Here is a 27,887-nt window from a genome sequence, read left to right on the forward strand (position 1 = left end):
TTTATTATCATTATCAATAGTTATCAGCAACGTGGATATCCCCTGCTAGATTGACTACATCCGAGGCTTATACAGACTATGCATAGAGAGGCTGTGTCATAATCTCTACATTTAGTATGGGTTGGAGACCACTGCTTAAAAGATTCATGTGCATTACAGAGCGCTGCTGCCAATTAATATGTAGTCTTAAACCAAAATAATTTCAAGAAACCCACTCACCGATAACAGGCTCCAAATATTCACACAACCGTCTGTAATTCCTCTTCAGATAGTCTAGGAACCGAGCGTAGTTGTCGATGGGTAGTACATCAACGCTTTGGTAGCGGCACTTGATTCGCAGCGCGGGCGCAGGCGCGGCCGGGGACTGGGGCTTGTCGGTCTCAGTCAGTGGGTACCACCGCTCGTTGAGGTATCTGGAGGATACGTCGTCGACTGGAATGCGGACTGTACCTGGAGATAAATAAGGTTTAGTTTAGATTAATATGAAGAAGATACATTTTGAGGTCGGCAACCGTTGCCTCCCAACCAGGTGGCCGATCGGCTCGTTTGTCACCCTATACCATAAAAAGGGGTTCAGACTCATTCCAGATAGGTGATTGATACCGACATTGGAATTATGCCTAATGAATGCTAAACGCCGTTTATTACATTGTATTCACAACATAACTGGCCAAGAACATAGGTAGAATTTAGCATGCACCTTTTCGGAGGATAAATGATATGATGTCAATTTCCACTAATAACCAATATTAGTTTTTAATAAGGCGTTGTTTCACCAAATTCAGGTGATCCCTGAATCCATTTCACTAAAGCCTTTTTATATAACATCCTAGGACACCTAACTATACCTATTTATTAAAAAGCGTACTAACCAACAAGCGCATGTTTGTCCCTCTTCCTGGAGCGTCGCTCGGGCTCCCTGTACACGTTGACGTGTATGGCGCGCACCGCCGGCAGGCTGCCGAACTCATACACCTCGCCCCAGAAACATAGCTCCGTCTTCAGCTTTGATGATGATCTGTAATATTAGATATAGATTTCAACAATAATCGTCCCATTGCAGGGCAAAGGCCTCCCTTACCTCCTTCCACTCATATCTGTTTAAAGCTTTTAATATTAAGTTAATGGATTTTAACCTCTCGTATGCCATATATAAGACAACAATAGAAAACACATTGTGTCTCGCGTGGATCCACGTTCCAAACATACGAAGGGTTAAAGCTATTGTTCTTCTTCAAGTTTCATTTGGAAAGCTGTAATGTGATCGGTTGGTAAATTAGATATCTATATTTTTGTACGTATTGCGAACACCAGCAGGTTAACCTATTTTGGAGTAGACGGAATTAGTCTAGTGATTCCGTCCTCCACTGGATTTTCGACTTAACATTGAAAAAAATAAAGTTCAAAATCGCATAAAGGAATTTGACAGAAAGGAGTAGATTGAGCTGCTACCATCTGCACATACATATATGAAACATAACACCTGGGGCCTTAGTCTGCTATTACAATTGTGTTACAATGGTCGATCATTGAGCAGTGCAAGAGGGATGGAGCTATACAACCTACATAGCTCCGTCCCTCTTACACTGATCAGTGATCGACCATTCTGACACAATTGTAATAGCAGACTAAGGCCCCAGAAGTAATATATATTATAAAGTAGGTTACAGGTACTAGGTGTCAATGACCTTATAATCACATGAAATAACTTACCTCGCATATAACGTATCGTCGAGCAGGATCTCGCAGTAGTATCTCTTCTTGGGCGGTATCGCCTTGGCCTCCAATAGCCACAGCTTGACGGTCCGCTCACATCGGCGCGTGCGCAACTCGTCCGGCCGTGCCGCTTGCCGTAAGCTATAAACGTAAGAATATTAAATAAAATTATTTATTAAATTAAGTACAGAGTCATATTTATGAAGAGTCGTCAAATAACAAGAATTATATAGAGAACGCTAGTATTTGGTTCTTAGTTTATTGAAATTTTCAGTTACAGCAAGTGTGAATTTGACCCCGATAAATGACAATACAAGTCACCTTTTCACATATTAGGTTCAATAACTGTTGAAAATGGGTTTGTTTATTTACCTATATTATCAATAAAATCCTTTCTTTTATTAACGATATTATCTCCTTATTTCTAACAGGATCCCTTTGAGCCAGTTCTAGTTCATAATAACTTAATCAGTAACGACAAAGGGCATACATGTTTAAAGCGATAACGCTTAACCTCACGGATCACTTTCTAGCGGTTTAAGAGGTTTATCTATCGCACTAACTAGTTTCACTCGTAAACGCATAAAAACATTAAAATGTAATAATAATATTTTACAGCCGTCTTCGTAATGACATACAATACGACGTTGTCGATTTTAGAATGGAAGGATTTTTAATGAGCATACGAAATACTGTGAATTTCGTAATATCAGTAATAGATAATAGATAATTAAATATATTGTACCTTAAAGACACACTTTTTCTGAATAAAACGCAGTATTATTAATTTGTGCAACCTCAAAGATCCTGTCAAATAGCAATTAATAGTTAATTTTATCTTTAAAGTTTTACATTATTCTTCTAGCCTGAACCTAATAGCTAACCAATTAGCCTGAGGGCGTAAGTTTACTTAGACACCACCAACTCAAGTCAGCTGGCGGTTCAAAGAACGTAACTTATACATTGTACATAATATTGATTGATAACGACGTGGCCGACAAAAGGTGCAGTCTCTAACCACTTACAATATAGGTAATAGATGGTCTAGGGACATTTCCTTAAGCCAACAGAGTAGTGGCTGTGTTTGCGCAGCATAAAATATGTATAACTTGTGTTGAATCTAAACTGCATGTTATGTAGTAGGAAACTCTCGACTACTTTTTCTATAAAATTAGGTACTATTATTACCTAAACAAATATACTTTTACTAGTATGTATTTGTATATAAACGGTAATATACCTGTATATCCAGCGATCCCGTTCTTTCCGCGAGGCACAGGCGAAGTAGCGAGGCGCTCTACTCTCAGCACTGAGCGCGAAGCAATGTGGCCTGCCCAGGACTGACGAGTGCAGAGATCGGATTTCTACCTGAAAATATTAATAAGGATAGTTAATAAACTATACTATAGGTACGTCATAATATCTAGGAAAATGATTGAGTGCACTAAAATAACCTTCATGCTAGAGTGAGCATACAATATGAGCACTTTGAGGAAGCCTCGTCATTAAGTCTGTAGCATTTATATGAGACGGTGGTAATACCATGTGTCGTGTACTTTAGGAGGTAATAACATTCTTAGTAGAAGACTAAATTCATGAAGGTCGAATGCCTTGCTTCAAGTTCAAACTACGGCAGGAATTTCTTGCTCACTAGCATAGTTAGAATGCGACCCGAAATACTTTACGTGTTATCCACTAAAGTTGGAAAGCTGACCTCAGCGTTCACATACATGTATAAACGACAATGTAAATATAAGTACAATATAACAATATTTTCCAGAAATATTTAAGTTTATGAAATGAAAATCATGTCTAAATCTGATAACTTGTTGTCAAATGAAATTCGCAAATGAATACTTACTTGATTAGGTGGCCCCAAATCCATGGTGGAAACGGCGGGTGAATGTGCAGACAGAAGGCTTTCGTGAGATCTGAAACAAACAGATTTGATTACCGTTAGCGCTCGTCAAAGGGATTATTTGGGCGAGGATTTTATTAATGGACGGATTCCGGTCTCCCTAATATTCCAAAAATTTCACTGAGCACTTTCTAAAGAAATTGTAGATGGCAGATAATATTTTATTCTCTAAGGAATGTTTGCTCTAAATTCAAAGCCAGGAGCAGAGATTGTATTCAATGTTCGTTCCTTTTTAATAGATTCGTAGATCAAGCAAGAACAGGAAGTGTTATTCCCTTACAGTTTACAGCTTGCATTGTTTACGTAAACGTTTACATTGCGCGTGATGGAGAGCATCTGTTGGACGAACTTCAAATAATCATTGAGCCATATATAGCACTATTAGCAGGCGTTAATTGGCCGCCAAAGTTGTTCACTATTTAATTAGGTCTCGATGAAGTTGTCGTGTTTGCGTTGGGAGGGAAGTAATTAAGAACATTTGGTAAATAGCTCAGGGGCAGACGGGGCGGGGCGACACTCCTACACATTGAAATACGACACCATACAACCTGGATAACGTTTTACAGTCACGACATATTACTAAATACACTTGACATTCGTTTTACAAACTAATTTGCACAATAGGGTGTATGAACGACAAGCCCTGAATTTGGTTTTATACGCAGCGCAATTTATTGGAATTAAAGTTAGCCGACGCCATTATGCCCTTATTTTAGAACAGTTGTTATAAGAATAAACTTTTAATTTTCTTTTTATTAACATAAAACGGAAACTCGTTACAACGATAACAATCAGAACTTATTTTCGTAAACGTAGGAATATTAACAAAGTTATGGCGACAATATGCCTAATATAAAATTGTGTTTATGAAGTTAACCATCTAGAAATTATGATGGCCAAGTAACTTTATATTCAACAATCGCAATAAGAATTTGGGGACGTTTTACGATCACTATTTCGGGGGAAACAAGTGATGGCATCGTAAACTAAGTTATGAGGTGAGAACAGGGATGTTTCGTATTACACAGATTATTTTATTCGCATCATAAAACAAGTTATTGTTAGTAGCAAAATATCTAGTAATCTGATGTAATAGCGAGTTTATATAATTCAATAAACTGTCACACTTGTACTGTGAGAGCGTAATAATGAAATATTCACACACTTTCTTCGAAGAAAAACAAAAACGCTGTTACTCGATACCGATCAATTGTTTGACATCAAAGAGATATCTGCAATTCAGATTCTATCGAAGTGATGTTACTTGTTTCTGTACACAAGATATTGTTTGAATACGCTAATCTCTGGAGTGAGAAAAATACAGGTATACAGGGTGACTTTGAATTCGACGTATTCCTCTCGGGAGGTGATAATACAACTAATTTCCTACAAAATTAGCCCTGAGGTCCTTGGGCGGAAAGTGGCTAGTTTCTGAGATATTCAACATTTTTGGTTTTGGTAAAAATATCCCGAATAGATTACAAAAACATCAATAAATAAAAAAATACTGGTTGGATTTTAGTTATTTTAGTTTTAATCAGTTGCCAATACATCAGTTATCATTTATAAATACTAATAATGGCAGAAATATCATTCGTTTTAAAATAGCAAGTAATTTCCTATGAAATTTTGTTTTGTTTCACTAATTTGGTCAATAGATAACTGGATTTATTTCGAAAAAAATATGACACTAAGCGTACAAACTATTAGAAAAACTTCCTTGGTTTATTAGCTACCCAGAAACGTAAAATTATTTACAATATTCCCAAAAACAAATGAATTAATTGATGCTAAGTAGAGTGTAAAGGGAAAAGCGCAATTTCAAAAACATCTTAATTTGCAAAATTTTGTTCAAAATGATCTTCCCTACGACGAATACATGCCCGAACACACTTCCTTATCCCTATGACGTTCACTCTTGGGCTGAATATGCGTTTTATTTCGTCACTATGTTTTGGAGAAGAATTTCGATATTCGGCCAATTCCCTCTGCATAAACAAGGGACTTCATGTAAAAATCAACAAGCGTTAGGTTCTGATCATTATGCATGCCATGTAGTTAGACCGCCCTACTAATCCAATGCCTGAGAATCAATGTTTTCGACCATTGCCGCACAGTAGTCCGATAATGCACTTAACAATCGTCATGTGGAATAAATTCGTCAATCAAATTAATAGATTGATTCAATAAGTAGAAAAAGTTTATTCATCTTGTTTTTAAATTCAAATTTAAAACACCTGACCTTAGCACATTCCTTAATTTTTTTTTCATAATTCTCACAATTTGAATTGTTGGATGAAAAGTAGGGTCCAATCAAATAATTAATTATGATAACCATGCAAACATTTGAATATAAACCGGGATGCGCTAACGATGGCTTACTTTTTTCGGATTTTGTTGACTTTTTGTGGCTAATAATGGATATTGTGATAGTTTATCCAGCACACTATCGAATTACTGTGGGGCAATGGTTGGATACCTTGGATCCCAAGCGTTATATTGGCATGGGGGTCCAACTACATGACAAGCGCGGTGTCCAGAATCTAACGCTGGTTGATTTTCACATGAAGTCCCTTGTTTATGCAGAGGGAATTGGCCGAATATCGAAATTCTTCTCCAAAACGTAGTGACGAAATAAAACGCATATTCAGCCCAAGAGTGAACGTCATAGGGATAAGGAAGTGTGTTCGGGCATGTATTCGTCGTAGGGAAGATCATTTTGAACAAAATTTTGCAAATTAAGATGTTTTTGAAATTGCGCTTTTCCCTTTACACTCTACTTAGCATCAAGTAATTCATTTGTTTTTGGGAATATTGTAAATAATTTTACGTTTCTGGGTAGCTAATAAACCAAGGAAGTTTTTCTAATAGTTTGTACGCTTAGTGTCATATGTTTTTTTCGAAATAAATCCAGTTATCTATTGACCAAATTAGTGAAACAAAACAAAATTTCATAGGAAATTACTTGCTATTTTAAAACGAATGATATTTCTGCCATTATTAGTATTTATAAATGATAACTGATGTATTGGCAACTGATTAAAACTAAAATAACTAAAATCCAACCAGTATTTTTTTATTTATTGATGTTTTTGTATTCAATTCGGGATTTCTTTACCATAACCAAAAATGTTGAATATCTCAGAAACTAGCCACTTTCCGCCCAAGGACCTCAGGACTAATTTTGTAGGAAATTAGTTGTATTATCACCTCCCGAGAGGAATACGTCGAATTCAAAGTCACCCTGTATAATGGTGAACAGGAAACACTGACACTCACAACGTCGGGAATCCTGAGTAAACAATGATAAGAGAAGTTTAAGGAACTTTTAGGTAGTATTTCTTGATATCCTTTCATTTAGGACAGATTTCAATGAAACCGAAACCACAAACTTAATTATATTTCTTGTCATATTCCTATTCAATTTCGTTGAAATAATTTAATTATGTACCTAATTACCACAGTCCTAATTGATAAAATTACTTAAATATAATAATGCTAAAATGTGTAACTAACCTTGACGTCCGTAAGGCATGTGTTGGTGGATGTGTGGGCACGGTGGCGAGGGCTCGTTCCCTCTCGAGCTTCGTCGCTGACTTGGTCCTCTTGAGGGGGTTGCTCCTGAACGAGCGTTTGGAAAAGAAGAAGGAAGCCAGCCGTGAGGGACTGTGCTGCGCCTGCGCACCCGGCACCGGCGTGCTCGGCGCTGAGCCACGACGACATGCCTTTTCATAGGAAGTATCTGGAAAGAATAAAATATAATTGTAAATAACTAAATAAAATTTGTTTATAAATGACTAAATAAAATTATGGGATAATATTAAACATTTGTTTCAATTAATCCAAACGAATATTACCAACACAAGTTAAAAAACTATGACAAATATAAAGCCTCATATCTGTATCACCAGAGAGTACAATTGACACTGATTTAGCGTCAACCTTGCAAGAAAATTACTATAGCTGACCTGCAAACAATAGGTATACGTGTAGGTACGTATTGCATTCGCGAGGACTCACATTACCGCGACATTACTGATAGATATTGTAATATGATATCTACACTACATAGCAGTAGCCATGTACGGCGTGGTTTCCGCCGGAAGTTGCGCGCACGCCGCCCGTGACCGCTGCGCATGCGTCGGCAAATGTACGACAAAAAGTTTTGAGCAACAAATTATTATGGTGGCCGTGTCCAAAATATGTATTAAACATTTGGCGACCTGATTGGCCAGTGTCTTTAGCTAGATAATATTAACTCGACTAAATTGAGGACAGTACCGCAGATGACTCAAGTACAGTAACAAAAAATTAATCCGTATAACTTGAACATAAACATGTCTTTCTTGGAAACTCGATAGTGCATCGACAATAAATAAATGGTTACGACTAATATTTGTGACCGCTATTAATAGTGATGGCGGTTTATGGATTAGGTTTCTTGTTTATTTTGATTCGTTTGTTTTGGTAGAAAAAAATTGCTTACAATTTGTTCGGTTGGCAACGGCCTGCAATGTCAACGACACGGCGACGTGTGAAGCAACAGATGTTGTTTCGAAGCCATTATCGTTATTACTTCGGTTTACGTGTCGTACCGAGGGCTACAAGTTATGACCGGTGTTAACTAACCAGTAGCTAACAGAAGTCAATTATTCAGTTAGGTACCATTTTAAGCCAATTCCTGTTTGACTCCTGTATTGGGTTAGTGATCATCAGCACAGATATCAAGTACAGAGACTCGTGGTGATCACCTATTGTAAAAAATCTGGTGACAAAAATGGTTGCATTCTGTATATTATAAGACGCTAAAGACATGATTAACGATTCGTGTCATGTCTTCTTTAACTCTGACTTACGGTTAGTGAATGGATGGCATCCGACTTGTTTATAAACGAATGGAATGTTTTGCTAATACACGTAGATAATCTCTGTTCTAATGCACAATGAATGACATTAAAGTTTTCATGGTTAAGCTGATTGTTGTCTAGAGGTCTTCCACGGCACCAAGGCGAACAAATCAAAACCCATTCTTCTATATAATTGTCAAAATAACAAAACTTCTTTGCAAGAGTCGGTAGCTGTATAACATAAACTAATATAAACAATCTCTCATGTTTTATAGGCCAAAAGAAAAGTCGTTATTGTATACAAACCCTTTTTGAGCAGATTATAAATCCTATTCAAGTGTATACTACAATATAAACACATAGCACAATAAAAATGAAAAATTACACAGATTCTCGTCGCGTATGTAATCACGAGAGCAATGAAGTTGTCGGTTAATTTGTTCCAAATGAGAAGTAATTATTTGAAAAGGTCCGCAGAGGCGATACTCTGCGCAGCCATTATGCGTACTTCGATAAGGCTACGATCGGCCACGAGGAAATGCAACGCGACGATACGATAGTGCCGGTACATTAGAACATTTTTATATTCGAGTTACGAAACATTCAAATTCAAATAAGTATTAAAAAGTATATTTCACTCACAACTTTGTTGCTTCAAGTCAGAACAGCAACTGACTTGTTTTGTGATAGAGCAATAGTTTTACAATTCTTAAGTACAAGTACCTATCCACAATTCACTACCCATATAGAAGATACAGTCTTTTAAATACATCTAATTATTACTTACGTAATAACTTAGTACTAACCTACAACATATATAAGTATCTAGCTCCCTAGTAACCAGGTTCTAAATAAATGCGGAAAACACAGTGTGCAATTGTAATACAATTTTATAGTACCTATTAACAGGATGATGACACAGGAATACACTCGCTTCATGAGATTCCACACAAACTTTTTACAAAGTACCGTCATGTTGAGAAACTGTTCACTTGTTCATTACTACAGAGATTTACGTGTAGCCGAGCATTGTTGTATGCTATCAACGTCTTCGTCAGCCTATTATTAGATTTCTCACACCTATGGGAATTTAATACTAATCGATTAAAATATCTCCGCAATCGGAGGAATTCTACACACACGTAAAGTTATTTTATTATGATTACATTCCATTATCTCATCAAAACAATTTATACCATTTCAAAATAATTACAAAGTCAAAGTAAATATTGTTTTCTTAACATTTATAGTATACAATTGTTTCCTACCCGAGCTATTTCATAATAATTCATGTTCTGATCAACATTACTAAAACACAATTTGAATAACCATTGTTTATGGTTACAGTCACTTAGTTATAATGGGTTTTGAATAACAAGATGACTTCCACTTTTCGTAATGCCAACTTTGAGACATGATGTATCGTTAGTTAAAGACCTTCGCTTCAGATCCTTGCTGTGTAATTAGAAGGCTTTGTTTGCTGTTATGAACGAGCATACTATATAAACTGTGCTATAGTTTGAAAGTGTTAAGTCATCCATGTTAAAGGTACTCGCTTGCTAAGGGCTTTCAAACGCTTTCTCCTCTCTAGTGTCTGGTATTGTCCGTTAAGTATACTCTAGTGAGCACAATGTAACATGATCGATGGATACGAGTTCAGCCACTTACGCTATCCGTTTCTAGATACACACAAAATTGCAAACACGCTTAGATCACCTATACAATTAAAATAAACGTGAATACCTTTAACTGACTCATAATGTAATCGGAGCTAATTTATTTTAGAAAGGATCTTGGCTATTCATTCAATGTTATTAATTTGACGATCAATGTCAAGCAGGCGCACGCCTCTATATTTCACTTTACGCAACGAAGTCAAACGGACTGTTTCTATAATGGTATAAATTATGGTCAGCGAATAGAGTTGATGGGAACTAAATTACAATTTATTCAAGGTTACATTGAATTGTGGTGTTTACGAAGACAAGTCTTACCAGAATGTACGGCGACATCGTCATCCACGTCGAGATACGCCCGACGTATGCTCATGGGACTGTTCGCCATCTGTGCTTCGTTTTTCTTAATTAGGGCACATATCACTTCTGATTCACCACCATTGTTATCCACAAAGTTATCATAGTTTTCAGTCAGGTCCGTCACTACGGCGGTGTGTTCGTCGAGCCCCTCCTCAATATGTCGCGCAGTAATACTGCGCAATAAGGAGTTGCTTCTTGATAGCTTCGTGCTTCGAGATCGTCGAATAAAGTTTAATCCTGACATTTTTCCAGGACTTTTATTAGGACTCTCTGGAGTAACAGTTATTCTAGGCGTTCTAAATATAGACGTAGAGCTACTACTACCTCTAATAGGTGATGGCACATTTAGATTTTGTGGAAGTGTCTTCGATTTTTCTTTCGCCGGAGACAAGAGCTTTGGAGAATCAGGTATCAGTGACAGGTTAGAATTCATAATAGAAGTTTTAGAGGGTAATTTACTTCCAATATTCGTTGTTGAACTGTTCAATTTATTTGTTGAAATCGATCCACCAATAGGTGTAAATATCCGATCGTATCGAGGTTCACACGATGTCGTGCTTCGTAATCTCGGCTTCGTGTTTTTCATGATGGTGCTTTGGGCGACGACGAGTCTTGGACTCGTCAGATCACGATGACCCAATCTTGTCAGCGCCTCGTTTGAGCTCGCCGTCGATGACAAAGGCCGACGAAACCGTCTCTCTGGACTAAAGGCGCTCATGTCACTTTCACTTTCCGTAAAGGATGAATCACCTCGGGAGGGGATTCGCAATCTGCCGCTGTCTGACGCATTCCTCCTTTTAGTTTTTGTAGAGGCAGCATCTAAGTTTTGCCCAGATATTAGAGCTTCTTTTTCTTCTGGCGTCAAGGGCAGATAATTGTCGAAGCTCTCGAACAATGGCACGTAAAAGACGGAGCGACGTCGCGCCGGTTCGTCGCCGACGTCCGAGGCGCTCGGAGACAGCGCACTCGACATAGCGGGCGACAAGTCGCGGCGCGCGGCGGATGCACGCTGCGTTAACGCCTGTTGGCCTCCACTAAGTTCCCTCGCCGCATCGCCGCCGCCATTCGTTTCACTGTTCTTCTTCTAGTAATCCTTTTCTGCTTTCATTTCACACTTTGCGACTGTTAATTGAAACCCAGAGTGCACTTTTGATTACTCACTGTTTTAGACCACTTGAAATGACTCGTTCTACTAAACAGAGACGTACATGTTGGAGTATAATCGGGTCATACAAAATCATGTTGAGTGCTTCAAATCACACCTATTGTGAAACTAAAGAATATTGGAAAATGTTTTACGAAAAGTGTGATAAGGCAAGAGAACTGATTCATAAGTGGGTGAGGTACATGTGTGTATACAAGTATTGATCGAAGTAAAACTGTTTTGTTTTATCAACTACCGATAAGATTATGCACTAACAACAACCAATGAAAATATCGTATCGAATCAATGTAAAGAGGCCAAAGCAAATGTTACACTAATTGTATTTATGAATAAAAATGGTTAGGATACGTAAACTAATTAATCCAAGGATAACATTAATAATATTACAAACGTAATGAAAGTAGAAAGAAGGCGTAATTCTTAATATCGTGATATATAATTGTATGGACGGCCGTTAACGCGTGACCGAAAATAGGAATAATATTAGGACAACATGTGTGTTGGTTTGTGTTTGTGATGAGGAGTGGTGGTGTCGTGCGAATATATTTAGAGCCGCCCTAGCCCATACGTATTCGCAATTAGCTTACGACATACAAATCAGTTTAATTTAATTAACGCACGCGTGTGTCCCGAACATTTTGTAACAGCGGCAGCGCGCGAATCTAAAGGGCGCAAGGATCATGATTTATGCACACTAACTCTACTCAGAAATAACTTTAAGAGATTGCTTTCCATTAGACAATTCCAGGTCAGCTCATATCCGCATGACTGGGAATACAGAAATGTAAAATGTTGCTTCCCTAACCGAAGAAACTCAACTCTTCCTAATGACAGGTTTCCTACATTAAGTAGGTCTCAGTCATCACCGCTGTAATAATTTGTGCAATCATAGTCACGAAGTGTTAATGGTTAGTTTAGCGTTGAACTAAGTACACTTTAATAATCCCGGAACATTATGCAGCCAGGCCAGCACTTAAGTTTGCCGACGAATTATCCAAAACAGTAAACAAAAACGTTACCGCTGACTACGACATTGTGAAAAAGGAATAAATTTAAAAATATTCGTGCAAAATTTGTATGGCACGACCATAATTGCTCCCCATACGAGGCTGCTTTAAGTTCGTTGTACCGTGTTCAAAGAAACGCAAAATAAAATACCGGATGTCGTGAATACAGAGGCGAGGAGCGAATGAGATCTGAGCTTGTGATCGCACGACGAAAGCGAAGCTTGCGGAACGAATGCACATAGTCAAGCACCACAACTTGGTAGCTTACTGAATAAAACAAGTTTACTACACAGTACACATGCGATTATCAACGCTGATGTAAGAATTTAAAAACAAGAGTAGCAGCTACCAGACTCGCGTCGCCTGCCTTCCAATGAGGCTTCATTCGCTCGTACCATTAGTATGTAAATGACTGCCTTTAGTAACCGATCTTGTAATAATGAATTGATGCAATAAGAAGTCTGTGCTCATAATATATTACTTTATACATGGTTATGAAGTAGGTAATAAAATAGTAACATTTCTTCACGTCGAGCCTACTAAGTGAAGACAAAAAGACGAGCCTCATGTTCGTAGCGCGCATAAAATGCTTTACATACAATGTTTCAAAGGGATCTCAAAAGCTTTGCGGAGATGTGGACCTAAACAAACACGCTCCTTTCACAGATTTAATAATTCCAAGTATTTCAATAATTTCATTTGAGCGACGGACGGGTGACGACGACAAAGGGCCGAAGTGACAATTAACAAATAGGTACTAAAACATTTTATCAACGGAGTACTTATCAGCGGATTGAGTTGTATAGATAACGAATTCTATCAATGAGATAGAGGTAGGTACTATTTCTATTTGCGCTAGTAGAATAGAATATTAGGTTTACTTAAAGTATTAAGAAAATATGTAAAGGTTTTGCACCTTTTCAGTCGATGTTGTATAGGCCATTCCTTTACACTAATGGCACTTTAACATAAAAATGTGAAATATTCGAAAAACACTACGAGGACCGCATAAAACTATGAAAAATAAAAATAAACAGTGAGAAATGGAAATATGAGCCTTCGCTGAAAGTGGTCGAGCGGTGGCGTGACTAACGCGCGGACAATCATGATTCAAGGCAGCGCGGCGCAAGCGCAGGGCTGCGCAACTTTGTAGCTATGAGTGTCTCTCGGTCTTTCAACTCGGAGGAAAGTGGAATATCTGCTTAGTAAACTCGAGTACTACTCTAATCATTATTAATGGCTTACCTTATCTTGATTTACCTAGTAAAGTAAGTTATTGTTTCTTGAAGTATCAAAGTCCTAGATCTCATTGTTCAATGAACTAAAACTTAGAGTCAACAACCCCTTATTTATATTAAAGAACAAAGTTCATAAGCCAAATGAAATGAACAGAACAAAACATTTAAATGAAACTTAATCATAACATCTAACACGCGGTGATCGTAAGCGTGAAATATGGATATGAAAATAAAACAATCCAATATGGCGGCCGGAGTATTTTTCTCACGCAGTCCTCGCGAATTATACAACACGCAACTTAGCTAAGCAATTTGCTCGTCACTTGTACGAGGATATAATAAATGGATAAATATTCCTTTTTATTCTCCTTATGAGAATATGTAATGCGAAGTGACGGGAGTAATTTGTTAGCCATTACAGATAGAAAACACATTAAGGGTTTTAAAGGTCATGTATGTAACGTAACGGATCCGATGCCAACTGGCTGGCAGCTACCGTTAGTGCACAGAAAATAGTAAGGTAGTCAACTAAGAACAAAATGAAATGGCATAACTAATCGAATACATCGACGGTCACAGGATAAACATAGATAATGGTTGATGATTTTATGGCTTCAGGTAATTTTAAATATTTAGTCGTGGTCAAAGACCAGTGGTTTAGTTTTAGATTAAAGCTCAATTTACGTACATACAATCATGCATACGTGAACTTTGGCTGTCCATTTTTGTCTCTAAAATTCGATAAGCACATCTCGATTAGACACTTCTAGAATTTATATTTATAAACTTTATGTAATGAGACTAAATTAATACTAATGTCACTGGAGGAAAGTATGCAGTGTAGGTGTTGCTACTTCATAATATTTACAAATTATTTCCTGAAATAGAATGTAAATGAGAACGAAACAATACGATAACAATAATTATAAATTGTTATTGTCGTACCAATATAAGAGGGACTTCAATATGAAATATTTATAATAGCTACTTAGGTACTTATCTAAAATAACCACAATACAAATAGGTGATGTTCCTGGAAACAGGGAGAACTAAATAATGATTTTCCTTATACACAAATACCTTAATTATAGCAGGTAGGATAAAGAGGAAAAATCTAGACAAATGATAAATAACAACATATTCATTGTGAATAACATCTGTAGCTGTAGGAATTCATATTGAAATTAAATGAAAAATATCAGAAAAAAGAACACACTAACTATCGACACACACACACACACACACACACATTGGGTGTCTTGGGCATGTACAGGAGAAAATCCTAGTTAAAAAATACTATTAATTGGGACATTCATGTAGCTGACAGTTCAATTGGACTCCCAATTACTTCGAGGATATATGTTTATACAACCATGTAGTTTTAGTTAATCCATGATTGAGATATGGATTGATTATCAACCTTAATCTATTAGATTACGACTATTAGTTCGATAAACGACTAGACAATCAATTTACATGACGATTTAGTAATTAGACACTATTAAATTCTTGTTAAAGATCTAAAAGATGAAAGCTACAAGCGTGTTTGAGATGGAAGACAAAACACAGTAGAAATGCAGTTTAAAAAGAAATTCAGGAATGCTAGCAATGTTATCTGTGGGAAACCTAGCTCTAGGCACTTAGTGAAGAATCTCGAAAACTCCTCTCACATATGCGGTCAAGACATTTTGTGACAAAGATTAGTGTCCGCCGGCGCCCGACGCATGAAACTAAAGCGGTTGCAAAAGTTTCCTCCGGACTTTCGCAAGTTATTCCGACCGCATGCTCGGCGAATGCAACAAATACCATAAAACCACAGAACCGTTGTGTTTCGCAATCAAAATATTATGCTCTTTGAGAGCATGTACCTACATAACCATAATCTCGAAAAACATTAGCCAGAAATTACTTTGTTAAGTCAAAACACGACGGCTTATTGTTTCAATATAATGTCTCGGTGAAACTTGCACAGATACAACAGGTGCGTTGATATATCACGTTTTGTTCCAACACTATTTAATAACTTTTGAAGAAATAAACTTGAACGGCAATTCAAGTTCTAACCCACTTTGATAAATAAGTTGTTCCAAGTATACAACAAATTAATTGCAGCAATCAATTGAATTTGCGGTCGTCATTACTGTAAACGCCTACACTTAATTATTCATGCAAATTGAACTGCTCTAAATAAACTACGAAGGATTTTTCACTGAGATAATCTGCTGAATGTTTTTGACAGATCGTTCGTAAGAGATATTGCAACACAGAATTATTATGATCGATTTTATGACTTGGCAACATTACGTAGAGTTAGAGCTATAAAATTATTTCTGTGTAGGAGGCAGTCGATAGTAGATTGAACAGTCTGAGTATTATGTGAATTGCTGTTATTCGCAGGCTAAGAATAAAGTGAAGTTACAAGAAAGCCAGAACACGGAACACTGGCCGGATTTAATTACTGCGTCTAAGTGCACGAGTCCCGGAAGGCGAATGATGTCAAAACTAGAAATGGTATCCGGTGACAACAGTGCAATGCGCATGCGGCAATTATTACAATAATCGTAACTCTGAGAGAAACAACCATAACTTCGAAACCAGCATGTACCGAGGAGCTTTCCATTTTAGAAAGTCCCTAAGCTGCGTAGTAAAATAAATAATCAAGAGTTACGTACATCGTATATGATTTCATATAAAATAACCAACTTTTTCCTAGATTTCATTATAACAAGATAACTTTCCTTTATAAAACGTCTTCTATTACTAAAAATCCGGTTCTGTCGACAAAAATTATCAACGCAATTATCAATACCATGTTAGGGACTGAATGCTTTAGAGGTTGGTGTGTGTACGAAGCAATCACATAAATAAAAGTTCGTTGCTAAGAGACATCGGGTGCGGATACACTACGATCCAATACTTCCTTGGACCGGCCAACAAGATTACTAGCAACAGATACAGGTTTGTCGACCGGACATCGACGTGAGTTTATAGTTGTTAGAGACGACGGTGTGTAGATCATAACTGATAAAAACTTTCATTTGAACTAGCATTAACTATCATTACGTATTGTATACTAATCTAAATAGAACCACATCAAAGACATGTACGTTATTGATAATTAAATCTCCAATACCACACACAAAGTGAACTTAATGGTGTTGAAAATTTAGTTTGAAAGCTCTCTAATAGAAGGGTTAAGTAGCAACCAACTTCAATGGAAATCACATCACTGATCAAAGCAAATCACCCAATTCAGAAGACGGGCTGCGATATTACGTCGTCTGATAGACGATCAAGGCTATCAATCATTGTTTTCGCAATGAAAAGGGTCCCATCTTGTCAATACGTCACGTCTTAAACGTACGTCCAATTTATTCTGTTATAGTGACGCGTAGCCGTCGATGGTTCCAAATTATAACTTTCTCGTCGAAAGAACACAAATCATCCATTACTCAATAATATCGAAATAAGGTCGATTTCTACTCTAGTATAGGAAATGTACGTTATTCAATAAGTAAAAGGTAAATGACTTGTTTTTTACGAAGGCCCTGCTAAGTCACATTAGGTAATGTGTAATAGATAAATATGAAACGTATCCAATACTTATTACAGAAGTAATATTGAGTTACATCACTAGACTATTATGACTTTAGATCATAAACGAACAGACCTAAGTAAATGGCTAGGCAAGAGTTATTGCTGGAGAATTAATAAAACTTTATGCTTGTGTAATAAATATCTACTTCATTCTAAGATTGCAGTCATTAGAAATATAGGAATTAAAGGAAGCAAGGTGGGTTAGTAGTAAGCTCCAGTAGACGCCAGATGAATTAATATCAGACATAAAGTACCGTTTCGTACTGGGAACAGTTGCTCTTACTTGATCAGACAAGAACAAGTTATAATGTACAGAACCAATGCATCAAGTCATCTTCCGCCCACTTTATTGAGGTCAACAAGCTATAGATTTGAAAGACAGTAATTGAAAAATGATGAATATGCTCTTAAGGCCTTTTACGCACATCATTCAAATCAATCTTTCTCATAGAATTTAGCAAGATAAAGAGTAAGGAAAAAAGATATAAAACCTTCAACTTAATGGTTTCCATAAAAGTGCAGCAGAAAACGAAGCAAAAAGAGGCGAAGGCGTCCCGTTATTCAAGAGTAAGATACTGTTTCTCAAATGAACTCCGCACTAAAGAGTTGAACTCGCGTATACCGTGCACGTGTTTGTAGTAACTTGCCCAAGAATACAGTTATCTGTGGCAGCCAATAATTTTGGAGCTGCAGTACAAATATTGTACGAACGTACATATTGTTGTACGTTGTTAATAGTAAGAACCGGTTCCACCACTTTCTGTTATCTACCTTTTGCAGTTTCTACAAGTGCAAAATGAAGTATCGATCGAACTATCTTTATTTGATTAGTTAAAATACACAGTTTTTATTAATATTTTCGAATTACTAAGAATCTTGTATCTTTACTAAAGAAACTAAACAAACACATAACGAGCCACCCTTCAATTCCTATCATAAACTCAATAAAATCTTTTCACTTCATATTAAAAGGCGAATCTTCCATTGGCAAATATGATTTACTTTATCACATTTTCGTGGAAGCGCAAGTGCTAAAGTAACACAAAGTATGTCCCCGTTTGTCAAATATCGAGGAACACGTGACGTGGCATCGCAGCCCCGGGATATAGGGCAGGCGGCGGGTCACGTTAAAAGCTCTTAGTTATAGCGCACCTCGACAAGACTACGGAACGAGGGCAAGAGCGTGACTACCAAGTACAAAATGCAATTTGTACTAACAACACTACCGTCCATGCTTACCAAATATGACTAGTATGAGCACTTCGTATATGGAAAGATCCTATGTTTCTTACTAACTCGAGTAAACAGTTATTACATTTCGAAATAGCTTACCATAAGCTTCGTGCACGTCTTCATGGTAAGCAAAACATTGACTGAACGCATCACCGAGATCTGTTTGCTAAGTACTCGCACCAAATATAGAGTCATAGGAAAATAGGCGTTATTGTTATTGCAGCTAATGCAATTATTGTTCCAAGGAAGTTCAAAGGTGACACGAGCATAGCACGGGAATGATTGGGGGCGACGCAAACAAAGGTGGCCAAGCAACGGAACGTGTTCCGAAGGTAATCACGGTTGCGTTGTGCAATAACGATTTTCTACCACGCCATACGTTGTTTGAACAACGAATGCATGGAGCCAAATATTTACGTACATTGTCAAAGATTTCTCAAAGACGACAGATTAAAAACTAGAATGCGGTTAATGCAACACGAAACAGGAAATAAAAAAGTATTAATGCATTTATTTCTAAAAATAAACACAACTTTTTGTTGATCCTTGTTCTCGCAAATAGAAATGCGGAAGTAAAACGAGTACGTATTTGTTTAAAGTCGAGTGAACAAAAGTAGAATAAATAAAGCGCTAGATGAAATCGCACCGAGGCCCAGTTGCATGGTAGATAGCCCAACATTCACTGAAGCAAGGTCACGATCAGCCAGTATGACGGCACTTAATGTTGCTACTTATTTAAATGCAACAACCCAAGTCCGATTGCAAGCGGGTCGGAAACCGCATAATCGTAGAATACAACGACTTCAAAACATGCATGCTGATGTGAACATTAACTATGTGTAGAGATATTTTCAGATAAGACAAAATTTTCAGATCATTTCGCTCCAGTTACCAACACCGATAGGCTGTTTCGCCAAGAAGACTATACGTTACCACTTAGAATGTCTAAACCGCCTAACATGATACGGTTAAATCATTTTACTCGTGACTAGATTCAAATCTTAACAATGGTGTGTTTAAGCCGCTATCTTAAAACAACTGATTCATTAGTTAATGATAAGATAACTGCAAGGAATGAGCGAAAGTTTTAGGTGTGTCAAGGAAAATATATACGCATACATACGTATTATTTCACTATAGCGCATTTATTCCATGAGACTCAATTGTTACTCGCTTTCAATCAAGCCGAAGGCAAATTAGAATGGCTGTTAAAAGGTCAATATCATAACACGGCACTATTTATATGTTAAACAGCATATCATTTACATACACACTAACAAAGTAAATATTAAAAAGTTGCAGTAAAAAATACACATTGAAATAACAGTTCTGAAGGCCGAATCTATACTAATACAATAAGCTGTAAATTCTGTTTGTTGGAACGAGTTAATCTGTAGAGTAACCAATTGGAATTTACAGTTCAATTCCAGAAGATGGCCTTAGTAATTTAGTTTACGTTTGTCCTCCAGAATTGTGTAAGAATTATACAATCCAATGCATAAATTTTGCTAGCCTATTTACCAATATAATTATTACATTAACTTATGAAAATATAATAACGTCAGTCTTAAATATGATTGCGAGTACTTATTACTCGATTATGATAATTACAAAATGTTGACGCCGGCCGTCGTCTGTGGAATGTCGACAAAAAATGTAATTAAGAAGCCGAATTCTGTCAAAGAACTTATCATCTTAAATAGAGCGAACGATTTCCCTCCGTTAATGTTCACTGAGTATTGTTTTACTTACTAATTTGTTCTGGATTCAGTTAAACAAAGAGAAATAATTAAGTTTTTGAGTAATGTTTCAATCGTAATGATGCGCATCGATGGAAACATTGATTGCAGTCGAAGCCATCAGTTCATCAGTCGGATTAGTCATATATTGGAGGTAGCGAATAATAAATCGGGTCCCAAAGACTCTCTACTTGGGGGCCCAGTCTAAATCGCAAACAAAAACAAGTCGTGACTTCTCTCCGTCTCTCTCCTGGTCGACATAAAGATTTTTTTATAGAGGCGTTGCACAGGATGATTCAACACACAAAAGTGCCGATCACCCGAACAATTCGCGCGGGGTCAAGTGACTCACTGAGATCATTAGAGTCTAGCGGGCCAAACGAATTACCAAGACCCTAAATTATAATCCAAAATAATCTATGTCTCTATATCTATTCAAAAATTATAAATATAGGAAATATTAAGTAATATATATCTGTTTTCATAAAGTTTATTTAATAATAATCTATCAAGGTACTCATAAGAATAATTAATATAACTTTAATAGACCAATACCAGTTCATTATTATTATACTGATGGTAGTGTGGTAAACAACGAGTCATGTCCATTATTAAATTAAGTCATAAACATTGGGAGGAAGCGTAAAGCATTTGAGTTGTCAATGAGATAACCCGATTTCCTGTCAAATGTTTTCATTGCCAGTTATTGGTTCATAGTTGGGGCCTATTCTGGTTTTAGTTATAGTTTTATCTTATACAGCTACTACATAATATTTGTAATGTGTTACGTTTTAAGTATAAAAGATAATATATTAATTTTTAAGCTTAATCTGTTTGCATTTAACAGATGTTTCTTTGAACACTTACTTTGTAGGATACAACAAACACCTGCTTTAAGATTTTACGATTATGCACAAAAATAAAGAAAAACTTTTCAAGACAGGTGGTCACAACTTTTACGAACACATTTTGATATCGTCCACAAATTAAACATGCATTGAATTAATAAATAAATATTTTATTAACTCAATAAATTCTAGGTTATCGGTATTTAGAAATTGGTTTAGTTGTTATAGATTAGTTTAAATACCTACTATTCTCTATGTTATGTAATTTAACAGGCACAAGCTCTGTGTAAACACGACGATGTGTTTCAATGCAATCGGATGAAATGAACCGTACTAGCTAGCAGTAACAATAGGCAATAATTTACACATTAAATGCACTGTTACACACTGACTTTATTTTATATGCTCCGTACTTAGGACATGTACTACAACACTTATACACATTCATAAATTCAGAGGTCAATGTACTCTAGTTTACAATCTCTTTCTGATAAAGGATCAACATAAGTATTTGTGGCGCCTTCACATGATGCAGAGTCCTATATCCGCGCTCGCTGCTTATAAGGAAGAGTCCTTCTGTTATTCGAAACTAGTAGAGGTTTTCTCTATATTTCAATATGAGTAAATAGATATTTGTAGTTAAAAGATCAACCAATTGAAAAAGAGCCTGGTGTAGTTTAGAAAGATAATAAATACATACTTAATATTTACAAGAGTTAGTTTCTTGTTACGTTAACGAAAGCTTGAAATAGCGATCAAAACATGATGAATAATCCTACGTCAATGTATATAGTTAATAGATTGGCTTTCTTATTAAAAATATAAGCATAGAAATCGTAATGGCATCCCATTTTGGCAGACAAACATTGACACCGGTTCTACTATGATTCACGCAAGTACCTACCGTGAGAGAAAACTGCGAATAGTGAACGTTATTCAAACAAAAAATATTGGTTGACCATAATAAATAGTAGTTAATGGACATTTAATGTAATTGGATCATAAAATTGTACCGGTTCCACGGCTCCTGAGGAGATAAATTAATATATTTTACAATACTTGCGTATTAATGAAATGGACAAACACGTTGTTAACAAGGATTTCTCGATTAATATGCTAATGTTACAAAAATACACTATTATTGTCTAAACATTGCATTTTATTCGAAATGGAATTATTTAAATCTCTCTTATATTCGGAATATTCGAAAAAACATATGTGTACAATAAATAATATTTTTAAACGTTAAAGATTTAACACTCATGGTCAATTCTGATACAGGAAACGACAGACCTTATATAAATTGAATTTAATCGTTCTTTACACAGCTATCACTTTAAACGTAGCAAAAAATAAGGTTGGAAGACTAAGGAAAGCGAATTCAAATCACCTGCTTAATATGTATGAGGACACCTGCCTCAGCAGATGGTTAAAAAACCGCCCCCTTTGTGATGGGGGTTCGAAAACTTCGAGGCCTACAGCGAACTCTACTCACACACATGTGATACGCCACAAAGACTTGAAAAAACCTTTTTGGTAACCCTATACTTGTTACATCATAACTTGTATCGTGAAGTCCTTTTTATTAAAAAAAAAATGACGCAACGTAACGTGATTTTGCGATACGGCTTCTTTAAAACCCTTGCAGTTTAGTACTCCAAAGAAAGTATTACGTAAACGGAAAAGATATAAAAGAAAAAGGAACGCATGTAGTCGCGTGGGTCCGGTTTGGAACCCGACGCGGCAGCCCTGGAATGTGACCCAGACCTCGATGGACTTGATGTGACTCATTCGAACGCACTTTTTTTTTAAACTACAGTTTATTGGGTGTACGACGGGTCGCGTCTTTAGAAAGTCCACTAAAATCCGACGTGGGTGCATAGGTAAACAGGATTACACACGCCTACACGCTTTTTTAGTCATACGACATCCCACATCTCCGTTTCATTTGAATTTATTCACGGTTGTTATATTTTGATACGTCAATCATACGCCTGTTATTCAAAAATATGACGAACGCCAACTGTAATGTAAATTTTCTAATCCTTCAATGCAGTTTATTACACAACAAAAATCTTGAACGAGGCCAAGGGGATTATTGCAAAGATGCAGAATTTAACAGTGTTACTTACTAACTATTTGTAAAAAGTTAGTGTAAAAATATTCTACCGTTTCTGTCGAGGACTAAAACAATACAGTTAAAGGACATGATTTGAATTAATACAATGGCGTGACTGAGACTGTTATCTCAAAGCTTTGAGGGATGAGTCGGGGCGGCGAGCTGCGAACTTGCTAAGAAGATTAACGATAGACCGAGAGTTGGCTCCGCCGGATTTATCAGGCGGTGATGTGACTACTGAATTTATGCACAACGCCTGGAGATGGATTAACCCAGTATAACTAACGCATTTATCTTATCGAAGGAAATGCATTTGTGACTGGAGGGATAGAAATAATTTATTACGAAAAGAATGAAAATAATGCAATTTTATTCTTGTCTTGGCAAAATAACCTACGAATTAAATTAGTTCTTTGGTTTATTATACATAAATAAATGCCCATACAAAACTCTATTTAGGTTGAAATAAACGTAATAAAACGGCTAGTATTCTTCATCCATTCGAACTACACAACTGTTACTAAAGTCAATTCCAAACGTGACTTTGATGTGAGTGTCACGTTTCGCGCATTTTTCCCTAAATGCCGGTCTATGTAATAGCTGTCTAAACACGCACAGTTGTCCCTCGGGGTGGCACAGACACCCACACAAGTTCAGTCTGACTATCTGTGGAACTATGGCCCTTCCGCCACTGTACAAAGCTCGATAGTCCAGACATAAACACTTGGAATGTTGACCGTCTGGGAGCCAAACGATGTTCATATAAGACATCCCTATCGTTATTTATTGACGCAGCTATAGATCGACAATATGAATGTTTCCTCTATTTACTCATACGGCTATGACATACTTGAGATATGTGACAGGAATCGGTTTATTTGACATTTTCTGTCTGATCTAATGAAATATTCATAGTCCTGTCGGGGACTTCCATTTATATTCTCCGGATATTCATGAAGTACTTTGATAATAATATTTACTTCATTTCTAGATAGTGACTATCAAAGAATAAGTTAATAGCATCCTTTCCTTTGGAGAAAAAATGTTTTAAAAAAAAAATGTAATTTAAAAAACTAAAAAACCCGACTGCGTTTGAAAAACTAAAACAGCCCTAAAACAAGAAAGTCATCGTAAAATTGAAGCAGTCGGGACCCAAACATGACGACTTATTGATGGCACATACGGCTGGCTTTCTAGAATGGGTCCCGACTGCTTCAATTTTACGATGACTTTCTTGTTTTAGGGCTGTTTTAGTTTTTCAAACGCAGTTGGGTCTTTTAGTTTTTTAAATTACATTTTTTTATTTTATTTTCTTTTAGTTTTATATGTTGATATATCTAGTGTCACTCTCACAGTAAATACAAATCTAACGACACCTCTCAAGCTAAAATCCATCGACTCGTTCAGACTAGAGAGTGAGCAATATTCAAATTTGGCGCCAAAAATCCGCCATTTTGTTTTTTTATAATTTTGATATATCCAGTGTCACTCTCACAGTAAATACGAATCTAACGACACCTCTCAAGCCAAAATCCATCAAGCCGTTTAGGCTGCAGAGCGTGCCAAACAATTATACATACATACATACCTACATACATACATACACTCGAAAAACATAACCCTCCTTCTGGCGCAGTCGGGTAAATAGCTAGACATTGCGTAGAGTTCAAAGAATCCGTCACATTATTTCAAGATATATGATCTATTGTTTGCTGACAATGCATCAAGAAACGTGAGGGCTGAGGGCCCGTTTTTATGCAACAAGTTGAGCACGTGCGGGCCTCGGCTATGGGGTAGAATGAATAGTTGCCGAACAGTGTCGTCCCGGAAAATACTATGCGCTGCCCATTAGTTAGGGGGAATGTATTACTGCCGGTACCAGTATGCTAATAAGTTAGCTTCATCGACAACACGCTGTGTTTGGGTGAAAGTCGCCTTAGAAACTATGTAACATTGATAATATATTAAATAACCGATTATATCATATTACTTGTTTACAAAATATTTACAAGTTTTATCGAGAAAAATTATTTAAACACTTCGACTATATATATATAAACCTATCATAATATAGAGAAGAGTTAAGAAAATGACTACATTTTTATTTCTTAGACACAAATAATATTGTTATTAAAAATTAATTCATAATAATTGCTATTATTATACGATATGGCATTCTATGACCCTCAATACTCCAACATTCCGTAAAGCACATCAACATACCACTTTTTTTAAAACGAATTAAATGAAAACCCGTATAAACACAAATTCCAAAACAAAAAGGCTTGTTTTATTCACTTTTTCACTTGTCTCACTGTATACATGCACTTTTTAAACTCGCGGTTATGGAACGGAACACCAAAGCGCGCGACCGGTCAGGCAGTCGAAGTCGAGTAACTTTGTTGACAAGCGCTAAGCGCACAACCACCCGCCATGTTTTATACCTTCGGCAATCTCCGGCGGCGCTCGGGTATCTTCGGAAGTGTACACTACTATCGTAACTCACTGACTCAACGAAGACTGGTTAAAGTGAACAAGTCCTCCTCTATTCAGTCAGACCTCTTTATGAACGCATTGAATGTACAAGACGTCTATTTTCTTTTATTTTGTTATACTGCGCATTTATTATATTTAGATATATACAATTGTTTAAGTAAACAATGCCCATTGAAGATATTGCGAAATACTTCTATAAAAGAGGTTGCTTTCCATTCTGAGTGGAGTGAGTTCATAATCTGTTAAGAAATACTATTACTCTTATCTTTCGGAAAAAAGTTACAAATCGTATTAGTTTTTGTGTGATTAAAAACTCGAAATAGACTAGAATTTCAGGTTTGCTTAGTTGGGTCAATGTCAGACTCGTAAACAAAACAAGCATAAATATTAAAAATTACAAAAATTAAGTATGCATTTCGCACAGCTAGTGCCTAATCGTATGAAATGTTATGTTATATAATATTATAAATTTTTTTTATTTATTTATAATAGATCTAAAAATCTTATTAGTCCGTCAGTTACATCACTAAAATGGGACACGTATTTTTTATTTTGCTGTATAAGGTTACAATGCTTACCTATATAAAACGGAACTTATGTTTAGGAGTTGAAGAGTTTGTTACGTTACTGTACGTTGTTGTATTAAATCGTGACGACACACTATATCTCAAATCAATGCTTTCAAATATTGCCCTATGACATACACTTGTTAATTTGTATATTCCCAGAGGAAGGAGGTAGAAGTATATATCGAGTCTCATCATCATGTAATATGGGGTGAGCCTATTGCCATTGCCATAAATTGAACGAAACTCCCTGCTCTGGTAAATACAAATTATTTTAAAAACAAAATTATACTATTAATTAGACAATATCATGCGATAGAAATATTACCCTTGTGTTATGGGTATCGAAGTGAGAAACAATGCTCTATGTACGCATACTTGACCTTTATGGACCACATCAAACGACGTTATATCAAATACATAATAAATATACTATTAAATATTACGTGATCATTTTTCTTAAAAGAAGAATTGATATTGTATAAATAAATTGGGTAAAAAGTTCAGCGGTGGACTGTCACGAACTGTTAAATTAAAAATAAGGAATGTTGCTGATGAATAGTGTTGTTTAAAATATTACTTTATGTTATTAAAAACAGGGACACTTTTCGTAAAATATTTATGAATGAATCAGAATCACATCAAGCACTTCGTAATTGCTACTTAAGTTCGTAGCACTACGCAACGCTACGTAGCGCTATGCAGCGCTACATCAAACGTGTGATCTCAAATTTGCGTAATTAATACCAAAGGGAATTTCTTAAATAAGCATAAAACGTATAGAAAATATACTCAAGGTTAGATATTTGAATATTTTTTTTACGTTTCCGCATTCTCCGAGCCGTTATCGAACCACTTTTGTTTTTGGCCAACTAGTTGGACCTCTAGTTCCGTTTTAAAATATGCGTAATGAGCGTTTTGATAAAGGAGCATGTAGGTCTAATAAAAGTGGTAACAAAACGCGGTTCCTTTCTTGGGCAGTTTTTATTCGCCGCAGGGCACAAGCGAACATGAATAAATCACAACAAGCCTCGGCATTATGCGAGAGGCGATCGAGTCGGTCATGAACCTACTAAACTGGTTCTCGGTGGTATTGTTCTTACTACAAATCAAGGTAAAGACGATACGAACCTACATACATTTCTATAAATTAATTCGATTTTGCTATACATAGAAAATATAGAGATGATGATAACTAATTAAAGCTTAGTTGTGTTAAAACTTATAATTATATCAAGAAGTGTTCAAAAGTTTTTATGGTAATTTTAAAATTAAATCTACTTTTCCGTGTGCCTTTTACATAATATCAATCAGCCTAAAGAATTATTAGACGCATAAAAATTTTAATTGTTACTGTACTTG

The 27,887-nt window shown here is 36.3% G+C and overlaps 1 protein-coding gene across 14 annotated transcripts in view; it reads right to left on the reverse strand.

The window, feature by feature from the left end:
* Positions 1–27,887, reverse strand: part of LOC118263127 (ras GTPase-activating protein raskol-like) — a 156,869-nt gene that overhangs the window by 6,495 nt on the left and 122,487 nt on the right. For 12 of the 14 annotated variants that reach the window (XM_050697213.1, XM_050697212.1, XM_050697209.1 and 9 more), the window contains 6 exons: positions 7,151–7,376; positions 3,578–3,647; positions 2,957–3,084; positions 1,714–1,857; positions 873–1,018; positions 220–450 (listed from right to left, as the gene is read on the reverse strand). In XM_050697213.1, the coding sequence (XP_050553170.1) occupies positions 220–450; positions 873–1,018; positions 1,714–1,857; positions 2,957–3,084; positions 3,578–3,647; positions 7,151–7,376 (945 nt within the window). Of the gene's footprint in view, positions 1–219; positions 451–872; positions 1,019–1,713; positions 1,858–2,956; positions 3,085–3,577; positions 3,648–7,150; positions 7,377–10,475; positions 11,710–25,686; positions 25,870–27,887 lie in introns of those variants that run through there. The other 2 variants (XM_050697211.1, XM_050697210.1) reach the window with 2 other exon arrangements.

This window comes from Spodoptera frugiperda, chromosome 12, assembly GCF_023101765.2.
Source record: "Spodoptera frugiperda isolate SF20-4 chromosome 12, AGI-APGP_CSIRO_Sfru_2.0, whole genome shotgun sequence".
NCBI lineage: Eukaryota > Metazoa > Arthropoda > Insecta > Lepidoptera > Noctuidae > Spodoptera > Spodoptera frugiperda.